The sequence below is a fragment of the Fulmarus glacialis genome, unplaced genomic scaffold, assembly GCF_000690835.1.
Source record: "Fulmarus glacialis isolate BGI_N327 unplaced genomic scaffold, ASM69083v1 scaffold26493, whole genome shotgun sequence".
Classification (NCBI taxonomy): Eukaryota; Metazoa; Chordata; class Aves; order Procellariiformes; family Procellariidae; genus Fulmarus; species Fulmarus glacialis.
The window spans coordinates 1-14,079 of record NW_009202720.1 but is presented as its reverse complement, the minus strand read 5'-3'; the positions used below and the strand labels follow the sequence as shown (position 1 = coordinate 14,079).

Here is a 14,079-nt window from a genome sequence, read left to right as displayed (position 1 = left end):
TTTTTTTTAAATAAAAATAGAGTAGGCTTATACTGTACACAGGCTTTTGTCAGGCAGACGAGTAGCCTGTGGCCATGTTCTTGACTGTAGTGCTTCTTAAAATGTGGGTTGCAGCCTTCCTCTGCAAAAGGTCCGAGTATGCAAGGGACATCTAGTTACCTCTAATTACTGGCGGTGGCCTGGGGCCTCCACAGCAATGTTTAGCTGTTGACAGTCGCTGTAACAATTTCTCATTTCTAACTGAGCAGCTACTAGCAACAAAAAGGCTTGGGGCTGTTTTGGGGCTGGGGAAGCAAGCTGTGAGTAGTAAAGTCTGAGGTGTTGTCAGCATAACTTTCTCTTATGATTATCTGGCTGTGCAACTCCTCTGGGTCCTGCCTGCAAGGCAACATAGCACGACTGCACTGTGTAAATTCTGGTACGAAGAATTAATTTCGAAAATAATGTCTTTTCTTTCAGTTGTGTTGATTGGAGACTCTGGAGTTGGGAAGAGTAATCTTCTGTCACGTTTCACACGCAATGAGTTCAATCTGGAGAGTAAGAGCACCATTGGGGTGGAATTTGCCACCAGGAGCATCCAGGTGGATGGGAAGACGATAAAAGCACAGATCTGGGATACTGCAGGACAGGAACGATACCGTGCCATTACCTCAGCGTGAGTACTGTGTCTTTGCTTAGGCTAACAGTAGAATTCTAGCAGAGATGGTACAGATAAATTTATAGGTAGAGAATTAATGAAACATATTTGGGACACATGAAAAAATCATTGCAACACACCTGAGTGTAGATCCAATTCATAAGATAGCAAATACTTTTATGTTCCTTGATTAATGTAATGAAAGTAATTTTTAGATTCTAATGATACTATTATAGGAAAAAAAAAGACAGATTAAATCAAAACTGTGGGAAATTCTGTTTGAGTCTTGTGATTTGGGTTTTTTACCTGCCCTGGATGTGCTATCTTCATCATGTGGAATGGGTGTCATTTCTGATGGAAGCTGGGTACTGTTTGGCATCAAGTTTTGTCTAGACCTGGTAACTTACCATAACGCCAGTGGCTTCTGGTCTTCATTGCCCCCTCAATCTTGAGATTGAGGGTATTTTTAGGACAGTCTGCAGCCACAAGCTCCCTTGAAATCTCAATGACTTTGAATTAGTCACAGCCCTGAAAATTGGGTCCAAGAGTGCATGCTGAATAACCAGTAAGTAGGAAAGCAACTGTGATAATGCTGACTCTGCATCCCTATTTAGAACAGTGATGTTGAGAAGCTTTCACATACAACACCTTGTTAAGCCAGACAGTGTCTTAGATGTAACCTCTGGGTATATTTGTTTCTATGCAGGTAGTAGGCAAAAGTATCTTTTAGAGCGGGGAAAAAAGAAAACCCTATTGGCAGGCCTAGTTATCCAGAACATATTCTGATCAGTGAGTTGAAATTCTTTAGTGTTACATATGTATATCAGTTTTTAAAGGTACAAACTTGTTTCTGAATCATGCACAGATAGAGCCATTTGTATTAAACTCAAGGTAAGGGGAACTTTTTGCACTGAGGTGAAATAGGGTAATGCAGAATAGGTGGGAGAAAAATAGAAGAGCATGGAGCCCAAAGGGAATAATCTATAGGGAAGGAATGCAAAACCAAAATAATGCAGCAGCAGATGTAAGTGACAATTTCAAACTGCACCTTTTCCATAGTTGTTAGCGTGTTTTTCAGAAATTTTTTTGTGACCCTTAAATTGTTTTTACTGCTGTAAAAGCTTAGCAGGAAAACTGCTGGCTGAACCTGGTTCAACAGCAGACTTGGCTGATGAGAATTCAGTGCATCTGTAGTCCTGTGATCCTGCCTCTACTTTGTGCTGGCATGAGCTCTTGCTTGACACATCGCTAGGCCAATTCAGCTTGCTAAGCCAGCAGAACACCAACCAACAGTAAAAAGTGAATGTGTTCTGCTGACTTGGTGCCCTGAATTGGTTCAACGACATGTTGGACAGGTGCTGGCGGAGCAGAGGAGAAATGGTAGGATTGTGTGGAAGAGAGATATGGACGTTATAGGATTACTGATACAGATTGGCTTATGCTGTCCTGAGCCTTTGGCTTTAGTTTAAATGGGCCCAAACCTGCACTGAGGAAGTAAGCTCTGTTCTTGGATTACGGGCTTGTGTCTATATAGCCCAGAGTCCCCCTCTTTAATTTTTAAGAGGGACAGGAGGTATCTGAAAGATCAGCAACAAATACTGACATTTTACTAAGGACTATTTTCCTAGTAGAAAGACAAGTTATAACTTCACAAAAACCTTCTAGCAATACTGATTCTGAAATGCATTGTGAGTTTTCTTGCACAGTTTTAGCAGACTAAAAATGTCATGGCTTCCGCAGTCTCTTCAGCATTTTGTTACATACATTGGAATTTTTTAGGAATGCCATTAAAAAAGCCCAGCATTTGGAATTTGGTTTTAGACTTAAAGAAACCCCAACAACAGCATTTGCATCAGCACTACTTTTCCCAAAGCAGGGGGAATGTTTTTAACTTTTTAGTAGTAAGCAGTATAGAAGAGCCAGATACCAGGTTTGTTGATGTAACTCGGACAGAGCTCTCTGTAAAGGAATGTGCCTTATGGTTTCAGATATTACCGCGGTGCTGTTGGGGCTCTTCTTGTCTATGACATTGCCAAACATCTCACCTATGAGAATGTGGAGCGCTGGCTAAAGGAGCTTAGAGATCATGCAGACAACAATATTGTCATCATGCTGGTGGGTAACAAGAGTGACCTCCGCCATCTGAGAGCTGTGCCCACTGATGAGGCCCGGGCTTTTGCAGGTTTGTAGACAGTGTGTTCTGGGTTGGTGCTTTCTGAACTTGATGTTGGTGCAAGCTGTAATCACCCTATTGTTGTCCAGGACTGAACTTTCACCTCAAGTTTTATTTTTGACCCTAAAAAAGGCACTTAAGATTATTTCTTTTAAATGAAAATATCTTGGCTTATTAAATAGCATGTGTGGTTGGTGGTTTTTGTTTTGGGGTTTTTTGGTGTTTTTTTTTTTAATCTAGTGGTAGTACATGTTTTTGAAACACTGTCCTTGAGCTGCCTGATAGCTGAAGATTAAACACTTCCTCTAGCAAGGCTAGAAACAGTAAGCAACATTTAGAAGAGAAAATGTCACAATGTAAATATAAAATATCACAACACAAAATGTCTTTCCTTCCTTCCTAGAGGCCTGGTTCTACTGAGTACATATCAATGTGGACAGCTGCAAATGAATACTGAACCTTCTCTTAGATGGTAGTTTTTGCTCCAGAGCACTGATGCGTATAGTAGTGTCATCTAGTTTCATTTAAATGCAGTGATCATCAGACTTGGAGATTATCAATTGTTGGGAGAAATCAAGTGGGTTACGTGAGCTGCTGCCACTGCATTACTTCTCTCTCTCCCTTATCTTGCAGAGCACTGGTCAAATATTCTTTTGCCCTTATAGGCCTAGGGACATTCAGCTTACTTTTGTGTGGCTATCAAGCTTGGAGGTGGAATTTAAATGTATAGCCTTTAAAATCCTTCTAGGAATATTACTAGGGCTTGCTTAAACAAGTTTTCTGAAGTTTGCTAGTAAGCAAGTACCCTGTGGTTAGTAAAACCACTTTAAATTTTCAGATGAGTGAGAAGTGAAGTCTATATAAGAGAAGCAAAACAAGTTAGTAGGCACCCTAGATAGTGCATTACTTTGGTCGCTTTGTTCAACATCTTATTTTTTGCCCCTGACTTCCTACTAAGGCTGTTTTAAATAGCAGTGATGGTACAGGTGTTGTCGTTTAAGCTCTATGACTGAAATTTGCCTATTTCTGGGCAGGTGGTACAGTACCATTCTAGGTGTGTTTGGGTGCTAATCACAATTTTTTTTTTGATAAAAAAAAATATATAATTTGCATTGTAAGAGGAAAGAAAAAAATAGACTGTATTATTAGGGGTTTTATTGTAATTTGGAGGTGTGGGGTCTGATTAGGAAAGTGTAGGACTGTTTATCTTTTTGGGGTTGCAGAGGAGAATTGTGACTCCTGTTGCAGCCCACATGCTTTTGCCTGTGCTCTTGCTCAAGGTACTGCTACAAGTGATCTGTAGCCCGATGAGAAGAATATTGTATTGCTTGACTGAACAAGGGCTGCAGTGAGGAAAATGTTCTCACTCTTCGGAAAGGCAGTGGTCAAAGGTGACGCTGCTGAAATGCTAGCAGCTAAATACAATGGTGCACCAAGTTGTTCCTAGTGTAACAGGAAAAAAGATAAAAAAGACTGTGCCCCAGCTGATTTGGCCTAAAAATAAAGGTGAAAACCTCAAAGTAAAGGTGAAATAAAGTGCTATTAAAGTTTTTAACTGAAGCACTTGTTATTTATTACAGAAAAAAATAACTTATCTTTTATTGAAACTTCCGCTCTGGATTCAACAAATGTAGAAGAAGCCTTCAAGAACATCCTTACAGGTATGGTTTGTTATGGATTCAGAGGACCTCCTGAGGTAGTGGATCTTCTTCATGGGCATGTTTTGCAATTATCTAGAATGTTTTGGAAATGAATCTTGGGAATGATGGTTGGTTTGCAAGCCTTCTAATCTTACCTTTGTGTTCTGCCTCCCACCCCACACATACCTTTCTGCCCAAGAATCTGGAGGTTTCTAGTCTCCTGATGTTCCATAAATTCAAGCTATTGCAATAGCACTGTTGTAAAGGCACTAGTAGTTCTGTGCCTGCACAAAATCTAGGCAGTGAAGCCACAGCCATGCTAGGAAGTTAAATGTTCCAGTGTGTTCTCTTGCACCAAAGCAGATTGGTACATGATATTTTTGTCCAGACTACTCGGCTCTTGTTCTCAGCTGATGACAAGGCTTGTAGGTGACTGCACCAACAGCATAGCTGCATGCAGGCTGCCTTCTGGGAATGCCCCTGAAGAGTCCCAGGGATTGTCTAAGAACGTGATAGTGGTCACAGGCCAAAATGAGGCCAGGTCTTATGATTTCCACTGCCCAAGAATGTTCCTCAGCATGTATAACTGCTGTAGATGTGGCTACTGAGTGCACAGTGTCCAGTTGCAGCTTCAGACTTGCTGTATGTGTGGGAATGCTATGTGGCTCATGCAGTAGGTCCACTGCATGTAGTATCAGAGGTATTCCAGGTAGTAGTACTCTACTGCTTGCTTTTTTCCTCTTTCAGACTGGGGCTTAGAATTTCCATTCCTTAACATGGAGCTGTTGCCTGCATGTATTTTCTTGGCCCTGGAGTAAGGGAGCACCCTACTGCACATGAGGCCTAGGATTCACCAGTAAAGTTTTATTACTGGTACACCAGCAAGTCCTCCTTACTGTGCTAAGCCATGGCCAAAGCACTTTTGTTAGTAGGTTCACAGGGATTTCCAGCTGGTGTTTTGCAAATTTGAGCTGAGTGCTCATTTGGCCTCTGGAAGAGTGCAGCTCTGTTCTAAGCTAAATGCAGCACATGGGGAGACTTGCTGGTTTCCGTCAAAGTGAGGTTGGCCAAGAAGTGCGAGGTGTATGGTCATGAGGTAGGAAAAGAAGGAAGGACAGGGTTGAAGTGGTGTGAGGATATGTTCTGGGAGATATGTAGCCTAGAGGCAGTAGAAGTGGGAAGCACACAGAGCAAGAGAGATGCTTAAAATAAGCGTTGCTTACCTCTGTGTTGTTACTTCAGTTGGGGTGGGTAACTTCTTCCAAACTTGGGGTTTGGCCTAATCTTACTCTAATTTTAGTTAGACTTTAGTTTGTATGAGTGTGTCAGCACTGTACATTTTAGCACTTTGTGTTCCAGAGGATGTATTATTCTGGCACCAGTCTGAGGTGACTCTGCATTTGGGTAGCTCTGTGCCTGAGCTAATCCTTGGAAGCAGAGTCCTGGGAAGCATCGTGCTGTCACATCCAGGGGTGTCTGAAGGAAACCAGCATGGGCCTGCAGGACTGCTGAATTGGCGCTAACAAACTCTGATAAATTTGAGCATCTCTGCTTCCAGAGACTCTGCCTTCCACTCCATGTTCTGCAGTAGTTATATCTCAAAATATTGTTTGAGGCGACAGGGAAGTTGATGTTTCAAAGCATAGTCTTCCACTCCTAAAATGAAGTAATTGGTAATTGGCAAAGAACCCTTAAAAATCATATCTAAATAGGAAGAGGGCTATCAAACAGGTATTGGATTATGGTTCTATCTCTGGCTGCCCCATGAGATCTGAATCTTGTCCTCAAGAGGGGAGAACGCCGTATAATTTTTCAGTGTGTTTGTTCTGTCTCTTGAAAAGCTCTTTAAGATCCATACCATGAACACGAAGAGTTAGCAAGATCCAACTCCTGACTATTGCTTATCATAGCTGAATTCTAGACTGATGAACTGTCTCTATAGTCTCACCCCTATACACTGTTTTATGAAGTTGTGCCTGATTTACATGTCCCACAATCTCTCAAGATGAGCATTTTCTGAGCTTTATTGTGACCAGGTATTGATTTCAGTTAAATGAGAATGAGCCTTTGTTCTAGTTCTACTTGATTATCTACTTGATACCTGTTCTGGTTCTACCAGGAAGTGTCTGGTGTATGTTGCTTATTGGATGCTGACCAAAGAATTGGCTTTGTATTATTGTTTCTTGATTATGTATGAATGAGAACCTATTACTAGGAAAAAAGCTGAGTTTTAATATGGTGAATTCTGTAAGGCAGGCTCTTTTAGGTTTCTTCTACAGAGGTGTGCAGGGAAGCAGTAAGAAGTGTTGGGATCACTAGGTCTGGTGCTAGCCAACTCTGTTGGTACCAGAAATGTGTTGCTGTTAGAGGAAGATGACCAAGAAGAGGCAGGCAGGAGAAAAAGGATAGCCAAGCTGCTCCTGTACGTAAAAAGCCTGACAGACTAGGAATGGGTTATATTGCTGCCCAGCAAGATTTGCATTGAGTTATTAGAGCTACTGGTGAAGCAACTGGAGAATATTGCTGTTGAGACAAAGCTGTAGAGAAGACTGCCGGGTGCCTGAGCTGGGACTGTCTCTTGTGCAGGGCAGCCTTATAGCAGATTCACTGCTTATCTGTGACACTTGGCTGGATCTGAGGCAACTTGCCTTGCACTTTGAGATGGTATCCATGATTTTAGTGTTCTGAGCATAGTTCAGCAGTCGCCATCCATCCTGTCTTCCCTTGCAGTGTTGTCATGAGACTGACCCTGGATAGAGAAGATGGCCTACGGTTGCTCTAGGAGAGAGCCCCAATATGGTCTGCTGTAACAGATAAGATACTTAGGGAGCCAGAACTCGAGCTGAGGTCAGTCCTGGGCAAACTGAACTCAAAACACTATCTCTTAGCAGCATCCTGGGCTCCCAAAAGTGTTGAGATTGTCCAGCGGGGATGTGGCTAGTAAGACTGAGTAGTCCTGAAAAGGCTATTCCTAAAGTGATTACCTGAGGGAGAATCATCCTTCTAAGGGAGGAGAAGAAACCTGGGAAAATGTGCTGTGTAGAGCAGTGAGTTGGGAGCAACCATGGGGGACTTGGAGGAGGGAAGATGGTGGGAGCAGCAGAACAGGAGTCTCCTTACTGGCCACCAGTTTGAGGGATCACTAAAGACTGGAGGGGGAAACAACAACAACAAAAAAACCCCAAACAGATGCTACCCCAAAGAAAAGAGGGCTTGGCAATGACTCTGGATAGCTAGTATTAAAATACACCACTGAGCATGAAAGAAGAGGGATGTGACAATCTCTGTACAGCTCTCCTCATCCCTTTCAGCAAAAAGAGCTGAAGGTAGCCAATGGCAATGAGATCAGTCTTGGGTTAAAGGTTTCTAGTTTAAACAATGTAAATATGTGCAGCTTCTTTTAAAAAAAAAAAAAAACAAACATAAACAAAACCCACATAGTCCCCCATGATTTTTAATCCTTACTAAAGACTTTGGGTGTTGCTGTTTTGAGGCTGTGGCTGTAGGAATGTGACCATGATATTTACTGCGGACTTCCAGGGAGGTACTTGCCCTTTTCCTGTCTCACAATGGAGGGAAGTTGGAACAAGGGCTTATAGTCAGTGAAATAAGTAATTTAAAAACCTTTCAACTTAAATTATTTCTACCAACTATGCAGTTGAAACGGTTTGTTTTTGAAAGCTTTTAACCTGGCAGTCTCTCTTCAGCAGTTACAGCTTTGTGGATTTGTGTGCTTTCAGGCATAAATTGAGTTAAATAAATCAATTCTCTCAGGAAAAGCATTTTTGGATCAATATGAGGCTTTATGAAGCCATGTGGCTTTTTACTGTCATAGGTGGGAAAACTGATTTGTTGCAGAGAGGAGTAGGCATTTCTGTCATTTGGTAGTAGTGGCTTGCCAGAAGCTAAAGTGTGAAATAGATAACGTCATTGCTGCTGCGCAATGACGTTTTGCAAGCATCCTGTTGATTGATGTTTCTACATTATGTTGCCCATCAAAAATAACATGATTCCCTATTTTAGAAATGCTCCTTTCTCATTTAAAAAGCCTTTTAATAATACCCATGTTCATGGAGTCATTGAAAAAGAATGTGATAGGAAGTACTGTTGTGGAAGACAGTAAGGAATCTTGTCTTAATAACTTTTCCAGACAGAGCTGGAAAGCCAGCCAGATGTTACATGCCACAGCTGGTCAGACTAGATTCCCTTTCACAGCTCTCAAGTTAAAATCTTCTCATTCTTGGGTTCTAGCATCTCAGCTTGCTCTGATATGTGCACGTGCTCTGTTGGAGGCAATGTTTTTCTGGGCTCTAACAGGTCTGTTCTCATTTCAGAAATCTACCGCATTGTTTCGCAGAAGCAGATTGCAGATCGGTCTGCACACGATGAGTCTCCCGGCAACAATGTAGTAGACATCAGTGTCCCACCAACCACCGATGGACAGAAATCCAACAAACTCCAGTGCTGTCAGAACCTGTGACCTCCTGTAGATGACTCTAGTGCCCTTCACTTCGTCTGTGCTTCATTTAGAAACTTGTGTGCACTTCTTATCTCCTGTGATTCAGTGACTCCCTCTTCCCTCCTTTACCCCATTCCCAAGTCCCCCCTTTCATCTTAGAGCTTTAATTGTAGGGCTAACATTCCCCTGCCTCTGAAATCTCCTTCAATGTTGTTACTTTTGGGCTTGAAATGTAGGCACTGATCTGATAGACATGTTTGTGTTGGAACATCTGCTGCTGGATATTATCCATGAAACACTGTCCTCAGATGGTTTTGTTTTTTTTTTTTTCTGGGAGAGAAACCATAGGGACTTGACTATAACAGTTGAAGAAATAACTACATTTAGGTGACAAGGTTTTTTCCTCCCATAGTCAGATATTTTTTTCTTGTGTTTCTGTAAACATGGGGGAGAAATTAAAAGAAGATAGCTATCCTACCAAATGCTCTGTTTTCTGTCCTGATAAAGTCTCACAGTGAGGTTTTTAGTGGCTGCACACACATAAGAAAGCTGTTGAAAATAACATTACTTATTATGTAATTACCCTTAATACAGTTAGTCTGGCTGTGTAGTTTACTGTTTCCTGCTTGGGAAATCTTTCTCTATTCTTCTTTGGGAACAATGAAGTATGTCTGCATTGCTTTCTCTGCCACCATAAATGCCTGTGCTGCTTGTGCAGGCTTTATGAAGTGGTTTAATATTTATTCATGGCTTATGTTAATCAGTTAACATTATTTTACAGTAAGTGCCAGCTTATTGATTTCAGAAACCTTTTGCAACCTATACAAGTAGGCTTATTTTGTACTGTAGATCAGTGTCTGAAAGCAGATCTTCTCTAGTACCAGGATTTTTTTTGCATGCTGCTTTTTCTCTAGATCTCTCCTACCCCTGGTTTGAGCGAGTGAAGCAATATTTTCATGTCATGTATATACCTGCACTGGTAAGGGTTTTGGTTGTTGTAGAGAAACACAATACTTTATACATTTTGTAAAACTTCTGCAGAACCATAGCATCTTGAACTTTCTCTTCATGATCTTTCACTGTTGACCTTGTGCATAATCTTGACCTCTACTGAAACGCATAATATTAAGATTTCACATAATAACTACTAACCTGTTGTTTTCCTCTTACTCTGTTTTACTGAATTGCAGACTGTAATTCTCAAATGATTGTACTTCACCTGATGTAACAAGATTTGTCATCAGTAGGGCTAACTACTATACTACTTTGTTTTGCTGAATGGGAAGAATGTTATCACAACTTTGTGTAGTCAGTCTCTTGTTAGCTTGTGAAAATCTTCTATGATGGCTTTTTGTCATTCACTAGCTGTTACACACTTGCATCTCCTCCACTGAATGTTATGATGAGGCAAATAGTGGGTGAAACTATCTAAAGGAAGAGTTGGAGACCATCTGCTGCTTTCTGAAGGCTAGTGAAGCAATTTGCAGTGAATTTTTGCTCTGTATTCTGAGACTGTACCTCACTTGATGAATCCTACCTGCATATTAGTGAGTTGATTTTTCTTTTCTGATACAAAGCAAATACGAAACTGAATTGTGCTTGAAGGGGAAATCTGACATTCCAGTCTCAACTGTTCTGTCTGGTTATGTAATAAAATTAAGGGCGGTTAACTCTGATGGCTTCTCTTTTATAAGATTTCCAGACCAATGCCTTTAATTTTGTACTGTATGGACCTAGAGGGCTATAGTTCACAGCAAAGGGTGCACGTGGTGCCTAGCACTTCCACTTTTCAACTTTGTTTAGAGGATACATTCAAGGTGAAGGGGTGCATACTTGCAGCCTAATTCCATTGAATGAGGATATGAATTTCTCTTTAGGCATCACAATGCTCTGTCCTAAGGGTGTCCCAGTTCGGGAAGCACTTTCAACACTTGGTATTTAATAGCATCCTGCTGAGAGAAGGTGCAGCCAGTGGGAACTGGAGAAGACTCCTTTTTGGTGATCCTGGACCAGAATGTGATGTGCAGTCAGTATTTAGAAGGCTGTCAGATGAGCACACCATCAGAGAGAATGAAAAATTCTGAGATACTGAAAATATTTCATTCAAGAACAGGTGGACACTAGTGGAGCTGGGCTTCTTAATTTTGAACAAAACTTTTTATAAAGAAATGAGTTGAATAGCATGAGGAAGAATCATGCTGTTAAGGAGACTTATTAGTTCAGGGTGATGTATTAACGTGTTTACTCTGCAAATCCTGTTCTTAACATGAAGCTTCTAGAATCAATCTGGCCTGGTATAAGAAGCTGAGCAGCAATTTTAGTCACTTCGTTGTCTCTTAAGAGATTTTCTTTAGTCTTTAATTTTGTGGAAGGCTGTAAACTTTGCCTCAGAGGCCTAAGAAAAGGTTTGTGTATAGGGCTTAAGAGCTTTTAAATTATATGCATATTGAAGAGACCTTATACAACTTTATTGTGGGATGATCAAAGCCCCCTTGGAGCAGGTGGATCTTGGACCCATACTGTTCACTCCAAGGATGTTGGGTTGTTTTTGAGGCCTGTTGTGTGATGTGGAAAGGCCTACTGCCTTTTGCTGCAGGACTGTTTGGTATACCTGAGATGTGGGAAGCACATGTGCACACACATAGCTTATGTGAGCACTGTAAACTAAGCGGCGGTTTTATCTGCTGGGGTCACTCAGTTTATTAGACTAGATATTGACTCCCAGATTGCTGTGCTGCTCTTCAGGCAGTTTGAGATGCAGCCCTTCTGTGGGTTTGAGACACTCTTGCATAGACTAAGCACAGGGCCATTAGTGCCAATAGAAAAGGACAGTGGACCTGTTCTGCTTGGTAAAACCATCTTCCCCTTCCATAGACAGGGGAAAATGCTTTTGATCTCGAGTACCCTGCTGAAAGCATTGTGTGTTCCTCAGAAACTATAGCTACAACGCAACCCACTGGTGATGGCTACTGAAGTTGCAGAAGGAAAGACTTGGAGGAATCCTGAGGAAGCTTGAACTGTTGAAGAGCTATTTGACATTCAAAGAAGCTCTCCAATAGGCCAGACTCCTTAACCATGCTTTCCTGATGTGAAAATAACAGTTAAATATAACCTTACCTGGACTGCTTCATACTGCAACTTCACTAGCTCTGTGTCTCTCAGTATTACTGTCAGGAAAATAGAAAAGGTTCCAGCTCTCTTCCATCTGCTGTAAAAGGTTTGAGGGCAGAATTTGGCTTATATAAAACTCCTGAAGACAGGAAAGCTGCCTGTGAAAGAACAACATGTGCTATATTTGCTTTACTTGGATGTTGAGGATGACTTTCATTTAACTATTGAAAAATAACACTAAAAAGCACTGGGTGCTTACCACCCAGTGTCAGTAATATAAACCTCAGTTGAAGGCTCCTGCTGATATTTAGAACAGGTCCTCCAATGCAGAATTAGACAGGAGTCTTTTCTGCTAACTACCCTATTAATTATGGGCAGAGTAAAGGCCAAAATTCACACATAAAAGTGGTTTGGTGGTGAGCACACAGACAGGTGATTGGTAAAATAAATTCATTGGGTAGACCGCCTCAATCTAACTTCTTTTCTTCCTATTGAGTCAGATGCCTACAGACTAGGTGAGTTATGGGATATCCACTGAGAGTTTGTCTGTAGCCTGCACAGGACAAGAAAGTTTGGTTCATAGGAAGGTTTTAAAGCTCTGTACTTGTACAAATGTAAAAATCCAGTTGATGAGTGACTGCTCACTACTTTGTTAAAAAGATTTTTGTGTGCTGTGGAGACCATCAAAATTTCGTAGAAGGAAAAGGCACTATGATCCCTTCTTCCCCCTGTGGCTGCTTCTCGGCACTTCTAGCAGGTTAGAAGCAGTAGAAAGACTGCTGCATCCTAGAGATCCCCCCCATTTGGGTGCTGTTCTGTTCGATCACTTGTAATGATCCCACAGTGTGTGGAAAGGCTGATAACGGGGTATTCTTGTGTGAACAGGAGAGAGCGCTCTCAGCTGGACATGCCAGGATGGTAAGGATTGGTCTGTGCCTTTTATTTGAGTAAGTCACTTACCAAAAGCCACTTGGAAAAAATGTACAGTAGGTATTTTCGCTTCCCAACGCTTTGATTCCTGCATGCTGTACTGTTCCAGAAGTTGTGAATGTGATCTGTTTGTGGGCTGTCAATGGTTGAGTCTTACCTGTGCTTGGTGATCATTTCCCTTCTAAGCATGAAGGAAGAACTTGCTTAGAGGTTCTGGACTCTGTAGAAGACAAAAGATCTTAATGAAGTGACTCAGACACATAGGGAGGCCTTTTTCCTTCATAAAAAGCTAGGAAAAAAAGTATTAAAGGTCGGGGCCTGAATTTCAAGTAAGAAAAGAAAAATCAGGCAATTAGAGGTGAAGACTAACTGTCCTTCAGGTAAAATACAGTGAGTCAGGGCTGAGGTTGGATTCTCTTGACTTGCAGACTCTTAATAGAGTCTTAATAGCTAATACAGTTTGAGTGCTGATTAATGGAATGTTTCCATGAAATTACTATCTCCAGGGCTGCGCTGTTTCAATAAATAACAGTAATTCTTGTTTTAAACTGGTCAGATAATGCACGGTAGTGTTGTTTGTCAGGCTTTGTAGGCTATAAATAGCACTGGACCTTTATGCAACCCAGAAGGGAGGTTCCTTTCATTTACTTTTTATTCCTTGTTCCTGTGTTAAGTGCAATTCACTTTGTAAATATACACATCACTTGATTTTTTTGTGCATGGTTATGATGTATTGTGGATATAAAGATTGCCAAATCATACCGTGTGTGTAAAGTTCTGTTCCAAACACAAGTGTAGAGTAAGGTGGGAACACAATTTTGGACCTGGTGCCTTGCCCAAGCACTGTGTTGATACTAGCGTGGGTACCCCATGGCCAAGGTGTGCATGCTCGGGGCTGTGCCCCTGCGGGGAGTGGCACTCTAGAGCCAGGAGTTAATTCCCCTTGGTATCCACTACACCTGGGAGCAGATGTTCTTGGGAGGGCTCTTCCCATCGCTTCTGGACACTGCGTGAGTCTTTGGAGGGTTCCTGGTGCCCTCTCGCACGCGGCCTGGCAGCGAGCTGGGGAGCCAGCGCACGGCCCGTGGAGGTGGGAGCACGCCCGTGTGCCCTGGTGGTCCTCCCCGGG

At 41.8% G+C, this 14,079-nt stretch overlaps 1 protein-coding gene across 2 annotated transcripts; it reads left to right on the top strand.

Annotated features, from left to right (window-relative positions):
- The first annotated feature begins 443 nt into the window (after positions 1–443).
- RAB11B (RAB11B, member RAS oncogene family) lies at positions 444–10,579 on the top strand. Of its 2 annotated transcripts, none has more exons than XM_009574402.1 (4): positions 444–655; positions 2,626–2,819; positions 4,391–4,471; positions 8,785–10,579. In XM_009574402.1, the coding sequence occupies exons 1-4, from the start codon at positions 444–446 to the stop codon at positions 8,928–8,930; spliced, it is 633 nt and encodes a 210-aa protein (XP_009572697.1). In that variant the 3' UTR covers positions 8,931–10,579. The 2 variants fall into 2 exon arrangements, with proteins under 2 accessions (XP_009572697.1, XP_009572698.1); XM_009574403.1 differs by having other exon boundaries at positions 8,808–8,880.
- The last annotated feature ends 3,500 nt before the right edge of the window (positions 10,580–14,079 follow it).

Excerpts from the sequence above, each read along its gene's own strand:
- RAB11B (XM_009574402.1), top strand. The coding sequence starts at position 444 with ATGTCTTTTCTTTCAGTTGTGTTGATTGGAGACTCTGGAGTTGGGAAG. Across the intron at positions 656-2,625 it reads TACCGTGCCATTACCTCAGC|ATATTACCGCGGTGCTGTTG; the intron begins GTGAGTACTGTG and ends TTATGGTTTCAG. Across the intron at positions 4,472-8,784 it reads CTTCAAGAACATCCTTACAG|AAATCTACCGCATTGTTTCG; the intron begins GTATGGTTTGTT and ends TTCTCATTTCAG.